This window comes from Podarcis melisellensis (assembly GCF_964234715.1).
Source record: "Podarcis melisellensis genome assembly, chromosome: 4".
Taxonomy (NCBI): Eukaryota; Metazoa; Chordata; class Lepidosauria; order Squamata; family Lacertidae; genus Podarcis; species Podarcis melisellensis.
The window spans coordinates 48,337,149-48,357,701 of NC_138531.1; the positions used below are offsets into that span (position 1 = coordinate 48,337,149).

Sequence of the window (20,553 nt, forward strand, 5' to 3'; positions counted from 1 at the left end):
AACTGTGTAACTTGGTGGCAGCACTAGAATAGAGAATGGGGCAGTAGCCTTTAATATCACTGTGAGCTGGAGAGTAGACTAAAAAAAATAATAATTTGACCTGTAGCTTGCTCTGTACAAGTCCTTTGGCAGAAGATTCTTGGTTTGTTGCAAGCTTGCACTCTCAACCATTTCATGTCCTCTTGGATACTGGAACTACAGTTTCCCAAATTTAACAGCTAATCCTTATTTAGCTTCTGAGGGTTAAAAAGGAGTGTGTGATTTGGAGCTCTTGGGCCCACAGAAATGCAGGAGAGAAGCCAACTCTTACATACACAAATAACAGTTTTAGCTGCATCCTTGGTCACTGGTCCATTTACTGCATCTTTGCTTGCAAGTCCATTATACACATGCACATGTCCTTTTGTATTCTGAACACTTGCTCCTTGTCTTCCCAGTATATTGGCAGCAGTTTCCAACACCACTTGTCCTGACCAAGCCACCTTTCTAAGAATGCTCCCTCACTGTACTGCACCTGAGAAAGTAAACTGTAAAGCCTGGTTGCACATAGGGATCTTTTCATATGTATTTCTCCACTGGACACTTGTTTGCATCTTGAAGCTGTTCCTGGAGCAATCCTAAAAGCTGCTACCACTGAAATGTTTCCTGGAAATGGGTCATTCCTGCAATTTGCTTATAAACGATCCTCTGTTCCTCTGATTTTTACATTTGCTATTGCCCACAATCTGCCTGTGTGATTGATGATGGAACCACATCAAGTTGATACAACATATGAAAACACACGAAAGCAAAGATCAGACATTGATTGATCTTCACTCTTTAATAGGTTCACAATTGCCTGTTACTTCATCTTTGCAAAAAGGTATTACTGATGTATACGTTATTTTTATTGCAGTGGTTTCTACAGAAGATGGCTAGTTCTGCGCTTGAAGCACAATATACACATTTAGTCATAGGCATGATTAAACACAGCATGGGATTGTCTTAAACAATAATAAAAATATATCCCTAAAATTGGGGGGGAAAGATGTAGAGCCAAAAGATAGCTTATTAAATATGCTGAATTCTGCATGGAGATACAATAATAAAAATCATGACAAAAGTTAGCCAGTTCTTGTTCCTTCAGGAATGCTATGCAACACACTGTAGATTTTTCAGCAAACCTGTTTCAGCAAGCTTAAGGAGGCAAAAGCCTAAAATGCAAAATACTCAAGATTTGTCTGGCAAATCCATCCATCTTGCTCTGGAGTGATTAGAGAGCGACTCAGACTGCCTCACTTAAGAACTGTGCGTTGCTACCCTTCTTCATTATCATGGTTAAGCCAGCAGGAAGAGAAATGTCCTTAAGATGCAAGGCCCAACAAGAAGCCGCCGACAAACCCGCCAGATACAACTATGTTCTGTTTAAGGAATTCTGTTGTCTGAAAAGGAAAGAGAGTTCACTATAGACTGTGGAAATGGCATTACAGCAAAAAAATTTTTTAAAAAATTTAAAATAAACAAATACCTTTTGCACTCAGATAACCAGAGTTACAGAGTCCTGTAACTCTAGGCAGAGCTTTGTTAGTTGTGGAAAGATTGTTCATTGTTTTAAAAAGGAACTATCTACCTTAGTCTTGAATTATAAGTCCATAATGCTTGTGTAGAAGGCATCTGCAACCACCCTGTGACATTTCAAATGCTTTAAAATGTTTTATCATAAATACTTTAAATAATGAACCCCTAAATAAAAATTCCAGAGGAGTAGTATGTTGAAAGAAAATCTGCAGTCCTTAGGCACCTTTGAATGGCTAACAAATGTATTGTGGCATACAGTTTTGTGCATTTGATGCTCCCTTCGTCCAAGCTGATAGTTTATGCCAAAGTACATTTTTTTAGTTTTTTAAGGTGGCATTTGTTCTCAAATAAAAACCTATTTCTAAGGAAATATAATTGTTTCATGGATACAGACATCTGACTCTTTAAGGGCCAATGGAAGATTGAATAAATAAAATATGCTATAGAAACAGTCAAAAGGCCTCCAGGCACCAAACAGTCAAACATTCAAGTCAGGCAATATACCCAAGTGAAGGACTCTTCCCATGGGGGAACTTCTTGCTGAAGTCCAGGGTAAAACAAAGGCCATCTGGGGCACAGCACTTGAAGTGTGCAGCCCAAAGCTTTACTCAGCACCCCTTTTCCTAGAGACAAGGGTCATCTAACATACCATAGGTTGTTAAGATACGGAACACCTGGAAACCCAACATCACATCAAGGCCGCAGCAAAATCAATATTCAAAGGCAAGTAAGACATGCTTTACCTCCTCAATCAATGTGTTGATTTCAGGAGCTGCCTTGTTTGCTCGTTTTTTGAGTTGCTTCTTCGCTTTATTTACATCTTTTTCAACCCTTTTCCAGTCAACCTGTACATAGCCACTATGACTAGCAATCTAGGAAAAGTGAAAGACAGACATCTGAGCAGCTAGAGCAAAAAAAATTCTCAATGCATTTAAAGAAATGTACTCATTTAGGAAACTATTATCTGCTAAAAATAGGTCACCTTCCACATTTTGTAACAACATAATCCCCCTAGACTGTATATATCTTTAAACTTTTAATTTTAAGATAAATCAGCAGAGAGACTGCAATAAATATTTAAAGTCTAGAATAGTATTTATGGGCATGCCACTTAAAACCTATCAGTTTGTTTACAGAATCTATTTTTGGCTTACAGTCATAATGTCTTTAATGGTATATTTACATACGGGAATCCTAATCTTTGCTGAAGGCCAGCTTGCAGCGGGGGGGGGGGCATTTAGGATGGGGTGGAAGTGTGGCTCCACTTGCAAGGAAAAGCTGTACTAGTTGGATGGTCCATCCACACTGGAGGCCCTTGGTACATCCACACAGAGCTCAACTGGCACAGAAGTACCACCAGCAGTGGGACTCAGTCAGCAGCATTCTGGGGCATATCATATTGCCCTGGAATGCTGAATCCAAAGTCTTCTCTCTTCCTTGTCAGTTTCCTTAACTGAGCCAGCCTGAAACTCATGCCCAACACTGGGGGTAGGGCTTAAAACTATAAGTGAGGGGAACACCCCCCAACCAAAAAAAATGCCTTTCATGTTCCACCTTGGCCAGAGCAAATAGCACTTTCCACTTATGATAGCTATGTTATATTTTACAAAACACCCCCTCAATGTCTCATACTTAAATAAGAGACATGAAAACTCTTAATGCTAGGTATTATAAGGTAACTATGTTCACGTTGTGTAGTCATATTTACAAAATGAGCATAATTAGATTTTCACAGAGACTTTAATTTTTAAAGTGTGCGTGTGTAAATGAGATAAGATAGACTGAACGACACTTCATCAACCCAAACTCTTAACGTTTTATTATGGGCACTTTGTGGTTCTTCTCACATGGATTTTAGCAGAGCTGCACCAGCAAGAGGAGATCTGGGAAATACCTTCCAGGGACCACTTTATGCAAAACCATTCAGCTGTTGTTACAGCCTCCACTTCCCTTTCTGTTTACTGAGCAGTTAACTTCCCTATATTCAAATCATAGCACTTTCTAAATAATTAAAGTCTGCATACTTGTAGCAAGAGAAAGCCGCCGCCTACTGCAGTCGCTGCAAGTTTTCCAACCTTCTGGAATAAAAATCCTGCACACCTTGGAGAAATGAGAGAAAAAAAGGAAAAGACAAATTAACAGTGCAATCTTATACACGTCTACTCAGAACTAAGAACCTCCAAGTTCAATAGGGTTTATTCCTAGGAAAGTGTTATTGGATTACAGTCTGAGTTGTCAAACTGTGCATACTTACTGGGCTCACAACATATTTACTTTCAAGTAAATGTGCACAGGAGAATAGGCAATGAGGATAATCTGATAATTGGTTACTGTGTTCCAGAATTCTCATTCTCGTGCTCAAGATTGTGCATTTTGAAACTCCCTAACTGAATACTGTTGGCAAGTGTAGAATCTCATGGGATGAGAAATATGTAGGAACTCTCATTATTCTCATTGGCAACCCAGACAGAGCAACATGAGACTAACAGCACAACAAGAGATATGATTTAGTGGTCTTTGCAAAATATGAGGCTAGAATCTACTTTCCTGAATAAATAAGCCTACATGACAGTACTGCATGCAATCAGTTACAGTGGTACCTCGAGTTACAGACGCTTCAGGTTACAGACTCCACTAACCCAGAAATAGTACCTCAGGTTAAGAACTTTGCTTCAGGATGAGAACAGAAATCATGTAGCGGCAGCGGGAGGCCCCATTAGCTAAAGTGGTGCCTCAGGTTAAGAACAGTTTCAGGTTAAGAACGGACCTCCAGAACGAATTAAATTCTTAACGTGAGGTACCACTGTACTTGATTGTTTACTTCTATAGGTGGATCCTGTTGATCAAACTAATCTGTAATAAAGATGCTGATGGATATAAACTGCATTGTCATAGTATAATTTACACCGCTATTCTGAATACTTTCTTTTTAGGTTAGGTCCCTTAATGCTGTGGAACTTGTGAAGATTATTTTTTCTACCTAGTCTTTGAACAATCCTTAATATCTAGCTCTATTTTATTTTGCATTCTGAACGGCAACATTACGGTGCCACAGGAGGGTGGTTTCACTTTACCAACCCACTTTTATTTCCAAATCTTTTAATGAAACCAAAGTTAATTAAATAAATACTGAACTATAATACCTCATTTGTAAGCATTTGTAGGTTGCAAGGTGTAAATGTAAAAGTATGAAGTCACACTCAGAGTAGGTCCATTGAAATCAATGGTTTAAACCAGGCTTCCTCAACCTCAGCCCTCCAGATGTTTTGAGACTACAATTCCCATCATCCCTGATGACTGGTCCTGCTAGCTAGGGATCATGGGAGTTGTAGACCAAAAACATCTGGAGGGCCGAGGTTGAGGAAGCCTGGATTAAAGTAACTTCAGTCCATTGATTTCACTGGTCCCAGTCCAATTCAACTGACATTGAATATCACCCATTATCTTTAGTCACAGTTAAAAACGCCAACTATTCAAATCCAGTCTCATAATCAATTGTGCCATCCCTGCCCTATCTTAAAAAAAGATAGCAATTTCTTCTCCAATATATTTTGAAAACTGTTTATAAGAATGTTTGAAACCTCTTTTGCTTGTTAAGTGTGATCTCAGAAATGCAAAACTTATATCACTTTAAAAATACTTTTAGAAGAAAATTGTTCTATCTATTAAAAACACACTACAGTATTTAAAAACAGTTGGTTCTCACCAGCCTGATACGCCACCCATTACAATCTGAGTAGCTACGGAATACTTTTCTACGATAGGTCCAGAATTCCTGCCAAACACTCGGTTCCACCAATGATGGCGCCTTGCATATTCTGTTAAATCCAGTACTTCGTATGAATCCTCATCACTGTCATGCTCTTTAAAAGAGAAATTGATAGTTAGTTTCCCTCTACACTTTTAAAAAAAGAGTAAATGCGTTGCAGCTCTCAGCAATGCTAATTCACAAACATGCCTGATGAAAGTGATTTAACTGAACACACTAATAATCCAGCTGTTCAGGAAGAGCAAGCTATATAAAAACAACTGGGAGATATTACTCTAATTATTTATATTAATCTCCTTCCACATAAATCCCGTGGCAGTGTACAAATTATAAGAACAGCAGCTTTTTAAAACGAAAAATATGAGGTGAGTTTAAAAACAATACGAATTGGACACCTATGGCAGGGACCCATTCATATATCTGGGAAAGCTTGACAAAACAAAAATGTTTTCAATTGTTTCTGGAAAGTGGAGAGAGTGGCTGCATACTGTTCCACAGAACAGGAGCAGTCATAATAAAGCCCTGTTCCAATGATGTCCACTCGCTTGCACCACAGGACTTCTGGTTTCTCTTTTCCTTCTCCCTCCTCCAGCCCCTTTCAAGCTCCCCAAATCTGCTCTAGAGGGTCCTCCACCCCCTGCAGCAGATTTTGGGGGGTGCCTATGGGGCTGCAGGGGGCAGGAGAGGAAGGAAAAGCCCTGTTGCACAAGTAGATGCCTCCTCACACTATGCAGGATCTCACCTACTGCATTTTCTTAATTATATGAATATTGATAAAGATAAAAAGGCTATACATTCTAATGTACAATTTGAGTGTACTATGGAAAGGCAACAAAACTTCTAGATTTCTAAGCTTATTAGATAACGGGTCCCATTCAGTTTAAGAAATATATGGCATATGCATATATATCTTGTGGATATAACAACAACAACAGCAACAACAACTGTTGTTGTTGTGGATATAAAATGTTTGCTTATGTGGCACTAATTTAAGAACACTCTCTCAGGAATCCACAAAGCAGAATACTAGCAAGTCAACTAAGGCCACAATACTGTAAATATTTTGGATAGCACCCTTCATTTTCTGCAATGTGATATATGTGTTTCAGTGACATGCAATCATTGAACATGTCCTACCATTAGTCTCCATGGCCATTCCAAGGCCTTGACCTGCAGGTTTACCTCCAGTTCTGCTCTTTACACATTAAACACACAAGCATAGAAAAATAGGCACATCCCTGCAGTGTTACCAAAATGCAGAGATGGCAACAACAACCAAAGTACTCAGAAGAAGTTCCGTGCAAGAAAGAAAGGGAAAACAAAGGTACATAAGAGACATAAGCAATATATATATACGTCGCCTAGACACCCCAACTTTTACACGGGAAGACACCCGAGGACACCAAAACCTGCATTCCTGTACCCGTGAAAATCTACGAAAGCATATATATATATATATATATATATATATATATATATATATATGCGCGAGATATGTATATGTATGTGCATGCACACACACGCCCCTACTGCAGCCAGATTTTCACATTCTTTTAAAAAACTGAAAAAGGAAAGCCGAGACACTCACAATTTTTAAGATCAGGCAATCATGTCATGGATTGGTGGAGCATTAAGTCTGTATTTTGTACTTCAACATAATGGGAGAATACTCGAAAGAGATTTCACAGCAAAGAAAATCAAAAGAGCTAGGATGAAAATGAACACTAGCCTTCATTTCCTGTGCAGTAAATCTGTCAAACGTGATCCCTAAGGATGTAAGTTTTTAGGGTCATTAGGTGAAGGACACCAATGCCATTCTGTCTAGAGCTCAAAATCCCCATAACTTATAATGTCATGGGCTTAGTGTGAGCCCTAAATTATCTATGCTTTCCAGTGTCATTCACAGCTGACATTTCCTCAACACCTACCTAAAATATTTAAAATTATAAATAAAATAATTCTGCCTAAGGCATTCGAAGTGTAAATAACACTAACCTCAGTTATGCAAAATTAAAGCAGTGACAAGCCAAAGAGCTGCAAGGCAGCCAAAGGGAGCAACTTTCAACCTCTGAATAAAGGGGAGTGGAGTGGCATCAAACATGGCAAGTGGCTGAGCGCCCATTTCTCATTTTGAGCCATGGAGGACATTTGCTCTACTAACACACAAACACCAGATATGGATTCCCTGTCTGCCCATGTGGGCAAGACCAGCAAAGACAATGCATCAACTTTCTTGCCGTCAGTATGGGAATACTTATGGAACTTGGGTAGCCAACATGGCGCCTTTAAGGCGTTGTTGGGACTACAGCTCTCATCATTCCTCTCATCATGCTGGCTGGGGCTGGAGGAAACTAGAGTCCAACCATGTCTGGAGGGCACCAAGTTGGCTTCCCCTACCATACAGGGAAAAGACTCAATTCAGGTAAATGTTGTATGGAGCTGGAAGCACAGGCAGCTACATCAAGGATGGAAGAGATGAAACGTAAAATAAAAGATAGCCGTTAACACATTCCCAGAACAGCTTGCATGCAACATTACAAAATCTGGAATAACTACAACCATTCATTAACACGGATTAGAAAACACACACCTTACCCACAAGAACAAATGGAGCGAGCAGAGGAATCTATCCTTTTAAATTTTTTACTATTCTGACTTCATATTAGTACCTACATAAAATATGCCAAGTGATAACTGTTCCACATGTAGCCATCTTCTCTCTGTATGTGACACCTTAGTCACTGCACAGCCTTACCCTAAGAGTCATTTCACTCATGGTAGAGAAACAAACCCATTTGCCAGCCAATCTCTTCTCTCAGGCAGGCACACCTGTATGATATATATGCTTTTTGGTGCCTGTCTATCACAGCCACGCTTTAAATTTTAGGGGACTCATGAGGGGAAAGAATAGCCGTACACCTAAAAGCAGTAATCTGAAAACTAGACTAGGGGACAGAGTGGATAGGGTGACAAAAGAGCAACTGTCCTCGGAGAAACCAAATCCTCCCCCTCTTAATTTCTCCAGCAAATACACTGCATTGTTGCACTATCCTGGATGTTAATTTTTTGTGTTGAATCTCAATCAGAGTCAAAATCTGAGTCAAAACAATCAGTCTTGCAACACCGTGAAAACTAATGTATTTATTATACCGTACGTTTTTGTGGACTCAAGCCCACATGGATGCATCTAACAAAGTGGGCTTGAGACCATGAAAGTTTATGTTGTAATAAATACACCAGTTAAGTGTTTTTAAGGCGTCATGAGGCTTTGACTGAAGTAAATTAGTGTTGGATGAACCTACCAAAAGCTAATACTCCAAGCCACAGAGCCTCCAGAGTCAGCAGCATGCGTCTGAATGCTAGCGGCTGGGAAGGTACCAGCAGGAAATGGCTCTGCTTGTTAGAATCATAGAATTGTTGAGCCGGAAGGGACCCCAAGGGTCATCCAGTCCAACCTACTGTGAGCTCCCTATGGGCATCTGGGTAGCCACTGATCCTAAAGTAGGTGCATTTTTTTTAATCAGACCCAGCAGGCCTCTTATTATGGCCAACCCTCAGCACACTTACTAAATAAGTGAGAACCACTTAGCACAGAGAGCCTTACTTCCGAGTAAGCCTAATTAGGCTGGCACTGCGAGAAAATGTCCTGGCTGGAGGAGGCCCCTAAGAGCGCCCTGGCCCTCTCCGCCTCTAACTAGGCAGCCTGCCCTCTACATTTGTGGGCCCCCCCACCCTCCGCCCCCTTGGGCAAGGGGTCTGCGCAAGCCCCGCCTCCTCTGGAGCCGCGCGCATCCAGCCAGGCCGCCCCAGCCCCACGGATTGGGGGTGGGCGAAAGGGCAGGACAGGATTGAGAGAGAGAAGCCCGGGAAGAGGCGGGCGAGTTGGGCTCCCAAGTCGAGACGACTGACCAGCTCCTCCATCAACCGGCTCCGTCTCTCTGCGCAAGGCAGGCCATCTCCGCTCTGGGAGGCTCGAGCGCCATGGAAACTGCGCCAGGCGGCCCTGGAGGAAGCCGGGCTCTCAACTGACCTGAGGCGGAGCGAGCTCTCCGAGACGCCATATTAGCAACTGGGGAGGACGGGCGGGGGGGGGGGGGAGAGAGAGAGAGAGAGGCAGCCGCAACTGCTCCGCCCACTCGCCGCTCTACAACATTCCACCCCCGCCCCCCCCTCAGAGAAAAAAAAAATCGAGGGCTGTGGCAGCAGCGCATGCGCGACCTGAGGAGAAAACCAGTAAAAGCGTTTTTGTAAGACTCCCCTCGGGGCCCCCGGCTGTCCTGGAGTCGCGTCGCCGCAGAAGCTACTCGCGCGGGATTATGGGAGTTGTGGTTTTGAGTTCCCTTCTCCCTCAAGCGAAACGGGTAGAGTGTGCCGAGGAAGAGGGCCTGCCCGGAGAACCGGACCATCCGGGTTCCTTGGGTGATGTGAAAGCGAAGCGCTGCGCAACCGCCCCATGTTTCTGGAGCGCGCAAAGCAGCGCAGATCTCCCTGAATCCCAAACGTTTGTAGAACGCGGTGTTGCCACAGACTGGTTTACTGGGTGAAACTGCAAAATACAAGCGAAAACCAATTAGAAGCAGCAAGATCAAGTCTTCATCCCTTCTAACCCAGTGCTTCTTTTTCTAAAAAAATAATAATGTTTAGGTGTGCTCTCAGTTTCCTACTCATATTGAAATACTCATATTCAATGAGGCCAAACTTAGAATCACAAAATGTTTAGGGGTATGTGTACTCCTGCATCCCCCCCCCAAGAAAAACCACTGGTCTAACCTTCCTCACAGGACTGTTGTGAGGCTGAAATGGGGTGGAGGAGAACTAGGTATACCATTTTGAGGTCCTTGGAAGAAAAAGGTGGTATATAAATAAGTAATGAAACCAGACAATGAAATAGAGTTTAAAAGGATTGGACAATAAAAAGACCCCAGAGTAGGCACTAGATGAGTCTCGCCAAGGCAAGGTGTAGGAGGCAAGGTGGAACAGAATTGAATTAGGCTTTTGGCAAGGAGCACATGATCACTAGAGCCCATTACAGTATATTACTTCACAGGCTGCTGGGTAGGAAATTCCCTGTACATGCACATACACTGGATTCTCTGAACGTGTACACCAAGAATCAACTTTTCAGATGCAGTGTTGTTGTTTTCTGGTTGTTTGGAGGAGTTGATTTCTGCCTGGTTTTGGTGTTTCTTGGGAGTGAAGTAGGAATTATTAATCTCAGGCTTCTTCTGATTACAACTACAATTCAGCATTCTTTCTCATCCCTGAATTAAATTGCCTTCTTGTTGATCATGTGAATGAACGGATAAGTAAATCAACTAAAGGGCCAGAACTATCAAAAGCACAAGAAGCAACCAAAAGTGAGACAACAGCATTTGAGAAGTTCATTAACAGAGATCTTCAAAATTACAGTTGGAAGGATGCGAGTGTGGCTAACTTTGACTTAGAAATAATTAAACAGTCATGGTTGTATGAAGTTCTTCATTTTATAATATTCCTGCCTGATGCTTGATGATAATTAACATCACTTGAAACAATGGTTGTAAACATGTTATGTTGTTTATTACAGTGCCACATAGCCCAAGTCCACTTTCACCAAAGGTCTTGCCCTATAGCCCTCACCACCCCAAAAATCTAAACATGCCTGTCCTCCGTTTTAATTCCTAAGTGAAATAGTAATGCTGAGCTTAGGCATTGTTGGGGCAGCACCAGCACCTGAAAGCCTTGAACCAGCTCTCAAGGCCTATCTTTGGCCTACCATAAATGTTTTTTTCTAGCCATGACTGCAAGAAGCATCGAGTGGCTGGATCCTTTTAATTTCCCACAGTGCGACGTAATATAATTTTGGGGCAAAGGGGAAACGGTGGCAAGTTGTTCAATACATTGCCTTTCACATAGGATATTCCTCTGGTGGCACTTCAGTGAGATGCAACATACAACCTTAAGAAAGCAATTCCCATGGGAAAATTGATGCAGTTACTTCTGCTTGGAACCATGTTCTATGCTATACAAATGCTCCCAAAACATTTTCTGTGCCAATCCAAACATTAGTAAATCATGAGTCACTCCCCTACAAAAGAGCCAAGAGATTGTACAATAAAGAACAGAAACACTGTCCCTTTTTAGTATTGCTTCCAAATGCCAGGATAGGCTCATACCTTCATTGGACCAACCAAAATGTCACAAAAAATAGCAAACAAGCTTTCCTGATATTCAGAATTGTTTATCAGGCTAGATGTTTAAGCAGTGGCAGGAGTGTGGGAGCAAAAGAGAGAAACTGGTTTGACACATTCCCAGTGCCTTCCTATTTCCCCACACACTAGGAGCCAAGGATGGCAGAATTGGGCAACAGCCCTTTAAAGAGCATAAAAGGGAGCTTGGCCAACAGCAGGATCAGACCACTAAGCCTTCAAACACCCCAGTCCTCAACCCTCTACAGTCCTTTGCCCAAGGTGGTTGTGATAAACTCAATTCCATTTCTCCCATGAGCTTCCATACATTCCCACCATACATGCCCCACAACCTTATTAAAACTAATGTATCTTGCTCTGTTCTACAGCTGAGCAACAAATAGCCACAATACCATACCAGGCAAACCAGTGTTTGGTACTCAACTACTTCTGCCATGGGGAATGCATAATGGAAGTCTGCAGTAGCTTGTGGCTGTGCACTTTGAGCCACTTTAGCGCATGGGTTCTGACTTCAGCTACACAAAGCGCAAGGTGAATTCATTATTTATTATAAGCAAATGAGATGAATTTAGGTCAGCTGCAGGTGAAACTATCGTCAACACACAATGACCCTTGGTAAGGGAGGAACAGAAAAGTAACAGGATGCGTGCCAAGTGAACAAGGAAAGGAAAGGTTCTTAAACTACCGGTAGTTGAAAATGCAAACTTTTGGAACCAAAAGGCAAACACGTGTCAGATTCTCTCTGCAAGGCCATTTATCTCATTTTGAAAAGCTCTCATGCTTTTCAAGCTAACTTTTAACATTAGCATTAAAAGTTATTAAATGGTTGCATGAGCTGAAGGTCAGTCACACACCCATCCTTCTGCCACTGGAAAGCCTCTCTGAAGGATAGGATGTGGGCTCCTGAGCAGTTTGAGCTATGACTACATCACCATTGGAACAACAGTAGTGGTGGTATAGGGAAATTACTCAAAATCTGCTGAAGGAACACTTCTACCGCTGCCTGATTTGGAGAGGTTCCTCTCTCCCACTGCAACCACCTGCAACACAGTTCATACTGATCCAGAGGGTCATTACAAGAGCCTGTGCAAAGGAAAAATAGATTGTCCAAGCAGCTTTCCTGCACCCTTCATGGGTTCTGAGCAGATGACAGACCCGCAACAATCCACAGGTAATCTTTAATCTAGTTGGCACTCCCCAATTAATGTGTCCAAAATGTGCGCTTCTAGAGCACCAGTGAGGGGTGTATGCAGGGGTGTACGAAGTGGGGGGTGGGCCGCTCTGGGTGCCACTTGGGGTGATAAGATGGCCCCGCCTCCCCCCAGCTGTAGAGCGGCCGAGGGCGTGCACAGTCCATATGGGCACCACTCACGTGGCATCCGTACAGGCTGCCACTCTCGCGCACTGTCCGTATGGGCTGCCTCTCGCACACGCCGTCCATATGGGCATCCGTACAGGGTGCCACACGTGCGCACTCCGTATGGGATGCTGCACATGCACAGTCTGTATGGGATGCTGCACATGTTCACTCTGTATGGGCTGCCCTCCCCCGGGTGCCGGAGAGGGCTCCTCCGCCACTGGGTATATAGGGTGTCAGGGAGAGGTAGTACCTCTGGTGGGAAACAAGTCATGCTCCTTTTGAGGTACGGTAGTTCGTTCACCTTTGGTCATCACCCTGCTCTCAGCTCTCACCCTGTGGCTCCTAGAAGCTGTCTGTGTGTGACAGCAGCCACATCCTAGCAATGGCTTCGACTGGCCGGCTAAACCAGGTGAAGGTAGCTGATGGGGCTCAAACCCGTGGTAAGTTAGAGACGCCCCTGCACATGAAGACAGGCTCTGGAGGACTGAGTGGATGAGACCAATAGTGGGTCCAATGGTCAAGAAGGTGGTTTTTGCATAGGGAAGTGAGGGGCTGATGGGGCTCATTGACCTGGGAAGGTACCCCATCTAGAAGGAAAAGTCTGATACCAAACCTCCACTGCCCTTAAGGATATCTTAGGGAGGAGAAAAGGCTAAGGAGTAAACCCAACACAAATCTGGAATGGAATTCCTAAAACACTTGGATAGTGCTTTGTACATCTCTTTCTGGCAACTCCTGTAGCCAAGCTGGTGTCAAATGTATTGCTCTGTTTTCCTTTGGACTACATAAGTGAGACCAAGAGTGGGGTCGTTGTCTGGGTAGCCCAGCACCTCCATACACACTGCCCAGACTTGTGCCCTGGGAAGGTCCCTTTGGTGTTGCCAGTGAGGCGGTTTGACCTCACCCCCAGAGCCACACTCCATTGTCTCTTGAGACAAACAGATACCAACAACAGCTCTGTAATAATGTAAATCCACAAAGGTTGTGTGATAATTAGATATTCATGATAGAGTGTGGCTGTGTAAACTTTTGGCATTAGAGTATTTGAATTATTTTCTTTTTATTTGTCTACAAATTATGCTTACTTTTCTCTCTCTCACACACATTACTGTTTATAGCTTGTGATTTTTTACAAATATTGATTCTCTCTTCTTAAATTCTTCTTTATTTGTTTGGGCATACTTATAACAACATTGTTTTCTTGCTTAAATGTTTAAAGTTTTTGTGTTATTTAAATAGCCCTCTAGATAGCAGAAGGGCCACAGCTCAGCAGTAGAACATTTGCTTTGCAAACAGAAAATCCCAGTTTCAAGCCCCCACATTTCCAGGTAGGGCTGAGTGAGACCCCTAAAGAGCCACTTCAATCCAGCGTACCCAGTATTGTCCTAAATGGATCAACTGTTGGACTTAACACAAAAAATCTTCCTGTGTTCCCATAGCTCTCCTTATTGAATCTATTGTTGTTTCTCTCATCTTTAATGATTTTTTTAAACATTATTTTAAATTTGGCTTGATATTTATTTACTTCTTGCAACTGTATGCCACTCTTCCTGCAAGGAACTCTGGGCAGTGCTGGTTAAATCAAGAGAGTCCCTGGCCCAAGGTCACTAAGGTTGCTTTATGGCCAAGCACAGGATTAAATCTGGGTCTTTGCAGTACCCTGTTCATTGACACCATCCCACTGGCTCTGAATATATCTTCCTAAAATATATTTCTAAATAAAATATTGCATTTAGATGAAAAAGAATGGAGAAAGCAATGTTTTAAAAGGCTTTTTGTCTTGAGAGGTCTTGTGAAAGAGAGCCCTTTTCTTCAGCTCACCAAGGAATGAATAGATATGCAAAAATTTAACGTAACATCTAAGGTGCCAGACTGCATTCCCCAGGTATTTGCTACCTAACTGAAGGGATGCTGAAGGGATTTTCTGGGAACAAGACCCACACTCTGTCCCACTCTGCCAGAGCAGATTGCCCAGTGGCTATAAATTAATTGGTGTGAACTACTGCCAGGAAAACAAGCTTTACCAGCTTAGCAATGGTAAGACTTGCAGAGAAGTGGCCTCACTTTCTACAGGTTGGGCTCCAGTGGAGAGCTTAAAGTAAGATAAGGAGCTGCTACAGTGACCTGCAACACCTGTGCCATGTTTGTCTTCCTGCCTGAGAAAGTGCAAAACTACACCTGCAGCAAATGCAAGCTGGTTGCCTTGCTGGAAGAGAAGGTACGGCAACTTGGGGCTCATTTGTCCACACTTGGAGCTACCAGACTAAGATGAAGAAATTCTGCCTAGACCAGAGTGGAACAGAGATGCAGGCAGGGTGTCCCTAGGGAGAAGGAAGATTGCCCAATGTGGGAGACAAACCTGTGGAGGAATGTGACACAAAAAAGCAGGGGTTGTCAGGAGTTATGCTGTGTCTCGATTCCATGCCCTCACTTTGGACATCGATTCTCGGCCAGTGAAGCGAGAACGGCAGTTGCAGATCTCAGAACACACCGAGGTGGCTATGGAAGGTACAGTGTACAGAACATATCCTGCCGTTTCCCAGAGAAAGAAGAAATGTGTGGTGGCGGCAGGTGACTCCCTGCAGAGGTGCACAAAGGTAGCAGTGTACAAAGGTAACTGCCACATGCAAGATGGAGCAAGCTTGTTTTCTCCTGCTCCAGAGGGTAGGACCTGAACCAATGGCTTCAAATTACAAGAAAGGAGATTCTGACTAAACAACAGGAAGAAATTTCTGATTCTAAGAGCTGTTTGACAGCTAAGAGCTGAGAGCCAGTGTGGTGTAGTGGTTAAGAGTGGTAGACTCGTAATCTGGTGAACCGGGTTCGCTTCCCCGCTCCTCCACATGCAGCTGCTGGGTGACCTTGGGCCAGTCACACTTCTCTGAAGTCTCTCAGCCCCACCCACCTCACAGAGTGTTTGTTGTGGGGGGAGGAAGGGAAAGGAGAATGTTAGCCGCTTTGAGACTCCTTCGGGATATCAAATCCAAACTCTTCTTCTTCTTCTTCTTCCCTCTGAAGGTGCTGGACTCTCATTCCTTGGAGGTTTCTAAGCAGAGGTTGTATGGCCATCTGTGATGTATGTCACTTCCAACTCTACCATTCTCTTTTTATGATTCTATGAAGTACCATTGCTGACACACGAACATACATTTTCAGCACTGTTTAACTGTGGAGGAACTGCTATTACATTTCTCAACCCAAGTTCTTTGGGTCTTTTGACTCATTAGGGTTAATCGTGGAGAAATCCAAAACTCAATAAAGGTTGGATTGTTAAGATAAAATGGAGTCTAAATTACCTACCTTCAGGGTTCCTGTGCAAATAAAGAACAAGACATTTAGTTCTGCACAATATCAAAGCAGATAGGGAGATGGTGTATTCAGGGTGGTCTAAAAAGCTACAGGTCTGAAATAGTTCTGATTGTGTTTGGTTAATAAGTTGTTTTCCCAGCATGTTTGGAGTGATTTCCCCCTCTGTTTTAATAATGTATTTTCTAATGCTTTGTGAATCATGCTCTATTCTGAGTCTGCTGCACTTTCTGTTAAATTTTAAAAGAAAACTTATTTTATCTTTGCTCATCACCTTGCATCTGCTTTATTATTCCCCATTTATTATTTAGTTTGTGGGTTCACTCACACTGGACTAAGTGCTTTTTAAGAAAGGAGAAGGAAGAGTCCCTGCAATGAAGAGTGGAACTGCTGATGATGTAAGGAAAGGAGCAGCCTGCTGTAACCACAATGGAGAGAGGTCACCAGAGAAAACTCTCTGCCCAGAACCATTTTTGTGGTGGTGGAGATATTTCCTTTTAAATGCTGCATCCCTGAAAGTCACCATGGGAACTGTTGAGGTCTGGTATGCTGACAGAAAAAAAGAGTTTTATGCATAAAGCTGAGTGGAAATTTAGAGGTAGCTGCTTGGAACATAAATCTCATGTATGGCACATGGCCTTGAACAGGCATGGGGGACCTGTGGCCCTCCAGTTGTTACTGGACAACAGCTCCCATTGCTCCTGACCATTGGGTGTGCTGGCTGTAGCTAGAGATGTGAAGGCCTGCAAAAAATCCCCCTTTAATACAAAAAACACTCCCCTTCCAATTTTTTTCTAAAGCTTTTTGGCCCGCCCCCCAAAAAACCAGGAAAATTGAAATTTTGGATTATGAAATATTTATCAAATGCTTAAAGCAAGGTATTCATGCATTTACTCCCCCAAAACAATTTCAAAAAACTGTAACAGAAAGACATTAATATAATATGATGTGCAGTCTCAGATTATTTCACTTCCTGTATGCTGAGAACTTTGACCTCTCAGGTTTTCCCTGATCAACTTCTGCTCCCCCACCTCTTAGAAGACAATACTTTTAAAAATTAACTGGAATAGCTATGCAGTGTCCCCGAATATAGCATCAGAAGTCTGGAAGCAAAGTTGCTGTCCCTGTTCCAGCTTAAAACAATGACTGGGTGCTGCTAAATTGTCCAGATCTGGAAGGACCCTCAGATTCTATCAGTTCTAGGGAGGGCTCTGATGACACTAGTGATCCAATGGTGAGCTGAGGGCCTCTAGACCAGGGGTCCCTAAACTAAGGCCCACAGGCCGGATAAGGCCCGAGGGACTCGTTTATCCAGCCCGTGGTGACCCCCGCTGGCTGCTCTTACTGGCGCTGTGTTGCACAGCTGCCCAATTCCAGCTCGGAGGAGCACCGGAAATAGCTTTTGCGCATGCGCAAGCGTTATTTGCACATGTGCAAGCATTATTTTCAGTGCGCATCCGGGTCGGGGGAGGCTCGTGCACATGCGCACTGGCTTGCCGCGTGCTCGGCGCTGGAGACACCAGTATGTTTGCTGACCCCTGCTCTAGACTGTTCATCCCAAATCTGTCTACAATTCTGCTTTTGGTCACTTAACGTATATGGCTCTGTTACAGGGGTGGCTCGTCCTGTTTCGCCACCTGAGGCAAAAGAAGAATTGCCCCCTCCTGGCCCCACCCACCATACCCCACTTCCACTGCTGTGGCACCCTGGTTCTCCAAGTGTTGCCAATCAGCTACCTCCTCCCACCCCAGGGTGGGGGGAGCCAAGTGGCAACTGACAAGCAGGGACACCCCAGCTATTACCAATCCTGGCAGGAGCCAGGGAGCTCCTCCAAGCTGTGCCTCTTGCTGGGCTTCTCTGACCGGGGCTGGGGAAGATGACTGGCAATGCCACATGCCAGAACACCTCCCTCTCGGCAGTGGAAGTGGGGTGGGCGAGCAGAGCACTGCCTCTTGCACTTCTGCCGCCTGAAGCGAGTGCTTCACCCCGTGTCATGGGAGGGCCGGCTCTGTTCTGTTCCATGTGGGATCAAAGGAAACTGGCATACCTGTTCTGACGGCTGTTGCAGTCCTGTGGTCCTAAATGCCACATCTTTTCAACAGCGTTGTCTACAGAAGGCAATACACGGGATCTGTACATACTTTGCTTTAGGAGCAAGTCTTCTATAGCAGAAGGATTTTGTCCCCAGCAACTACGAAGAGGAGAAGCACCAAACTCTCTTTAAAAAATGACTTACTTGTTCACAACAAAGGAAAAGGTTTTTGCGATTTCAGGCTGCTCTCAGGATGTGAAAGCAGATGCACTGCTGGTGTTGTCAGCCTTGAGGTTATACAGGGCTGTTCCCAAAAGCCCCATTTCTTTCTCAGTATTTCTTTCTCCTTGTCATATGCAGATCCCAGAATAACATTTCCTGTCTAGAAGGCTATGATACTGATGCATTCCTTGGATTAGTGGAATTGGATCTGTTCTTAGATGTCAGTTTTCTTGTAGAGATTAAGGTCTGCTCCAGCTGGGGAAGCTAGTCAGCAGATCAAAGGTGTATTTTTAGCAAACTTCCATGGGGTAATATTGCTTTAATGATCATATACTTGCATAATATTTAATATCATTAAACACTAAATTATCTAAAGCACAGATTTAATTCTCAGTATCTTCCCTAGGGAGCTGGATAATAAATGTTAATTTTCTATTTTATTTTTAAAGTTTGGTAATATACTGCCCAAATCTAGCACTTGTCACATAACAAATTAGTATGGCACTACTAGCTAGGTTCTGCATTGGATATGAATAAGATTCAAAGTTGGTATTTGAGGAAGAGCAGTAGCTCAGTGCTAGAACCTCAGAAGGTCCCAGGCTCAACTCCTGCCATCTCCAAGTAGAGAGGCAAAGGACTTCTGCCTGAAACCCTGGACAACTGCTACCAGTCACTGTAGATAATACAGAGCTACATGGACCAATAATCTGACCCAGCTTTCTATGCTCCTATGTTCTGAAGAAAGTCACTTCAGAAGGTTCTCTCATGAAATCTGGCATTGAGCTTTCTGCGTGTTCCATGGGTGGCTGGTGCCCATTGGCATTTGTAGAGCAGAAGACAGGGAGACTACCAATAGTTGGAGCCAGAACAAATGATAGGTAGAACCAGGTAAGGGCTGTCAATGGCTGCTGGTCATGATGGATGTACTGCACACTATTTTCCAGGGCTAGAGCTGTGGTTCCAAATGTCAGTTGCTGTGGGACAAAACAGAGACGGGCTACCACCCCCATGCCTTCTTTGTGGACTTCTTAGAAGCATCTGGCTTTTCATCTGATCGAGGATAGTACTTACATTATTACATTCTTCAGCTCCCTGGGGACGCTATTCAGGTGGCAGTGGCAGGTGGCAATTAATCATTTGGATGATTATTAGTCTTTTCATTTGTAATTTTGCTTCACTCTAATAATAGGTTATACTCAAAATCACTAATAGGTTATTGCTTTGTCATCACCAATCATATCCAGACTTTGCAGCAACGAACAGTTTTAATTGCATTAGCCTTCTGAGTTCTGTGTAATTTTGAGGCTTTCCCCTTGTTCATCAATCTAACAGCTCATCTGCAGATGTTGATTAGTGGTCTGTTTCCTGGCATATTTGAGGAAAGTGGGTGTCATCTTCCTGATGTCATTGGAAGAGAAAGAAGGAAGGTTAGGATGGCCTTTGTTAGAGAATACTTTTATTATTTTAAGCCTTCAAGTAGGGATACCCCAAGAGAGTCCTAACTGATAATCTGAGTACAGAGGCTGAGTAACAGCTAGTAGTAAAGTTAAAAAATTGTTCAAACATGTCCAGTTAAGTTAAACACTGACATCAGCTCCACCACCCTCTCCAAATTATGATATACTGGGGAAAGAGTACTAAAAAGCAATTAAGCTTTTAAGAAGAATAGTGTTCATGTATGAGAAAGTGAGGGGAGAGCCTATAGATGAATTCTATATGATCTCTCCTGCATTCAGGTGCAATTCTTGGGAGCTGATTATTCGTATGATAAGACACCAAATTGTACTTGGTATCAGAGTAGTTGTACTCTAGAAAAGCCTACTAAGAAGCCCAAAGCTCAGCTTTGAAAAGGCTATTGAAATCTGCCAACCTTATGAAGTAGCTCATAGCAAGCTATATGGACTATATATGTTACTTCAGAATCTTGTCAGATCCAAGCTTAGGGAAACCTGATTTAGTAAAAAGGATCCAAGTAGCAAAATTAGAGGAAGCAATGCAGAAATTAGGGTGCCCATAATGCACAGTCCAGACTCGGATTACAATCCAAGTTGGAGACGAGCTATTTTAAGCGGAGACAACAAATCCATTTTGTTTTAAACTGGACCCTTTGTGGTTTGGA

The 20,553-nt window shown here is 43.2% G+C and overlaps 1 protein-coding gene across 1 annotated transcript; it reads right to left on the reverse strand.

The window, feature by feature from the left end:
• Positions 1 to 805: 805 nt before the first annotated feature.
• On the reverse strand, positions 806 to 9,773 carry FUNDC1 (FUN14 domain containing 1). Its single transcript, XM_081907805.1, has 5 exons — positions 9,357 to 9,773; positions 5,264 to 5,420; positions 3,582 to 3,657; positions 2,301 to 2,429; positions 806 to 1,421 (listed from the first exon to the last, which is right to left on the reverse strand). The coding sequence occupies exons 1-5, from the start codon at positions 9,730 to 9,732 to the stop codon at positions 1,344 to 1,346; spliced, it is 816 nt and encodes a 271-aa protein (XP_081763931.1). The 5' UTR covers positions 9,733 to 9,773; the 3' UTR covers positions 806 to 1,343.
• Between the last annotated feature and the right edge of the window lie 10,780 nt (positions 9,774 to 20,553).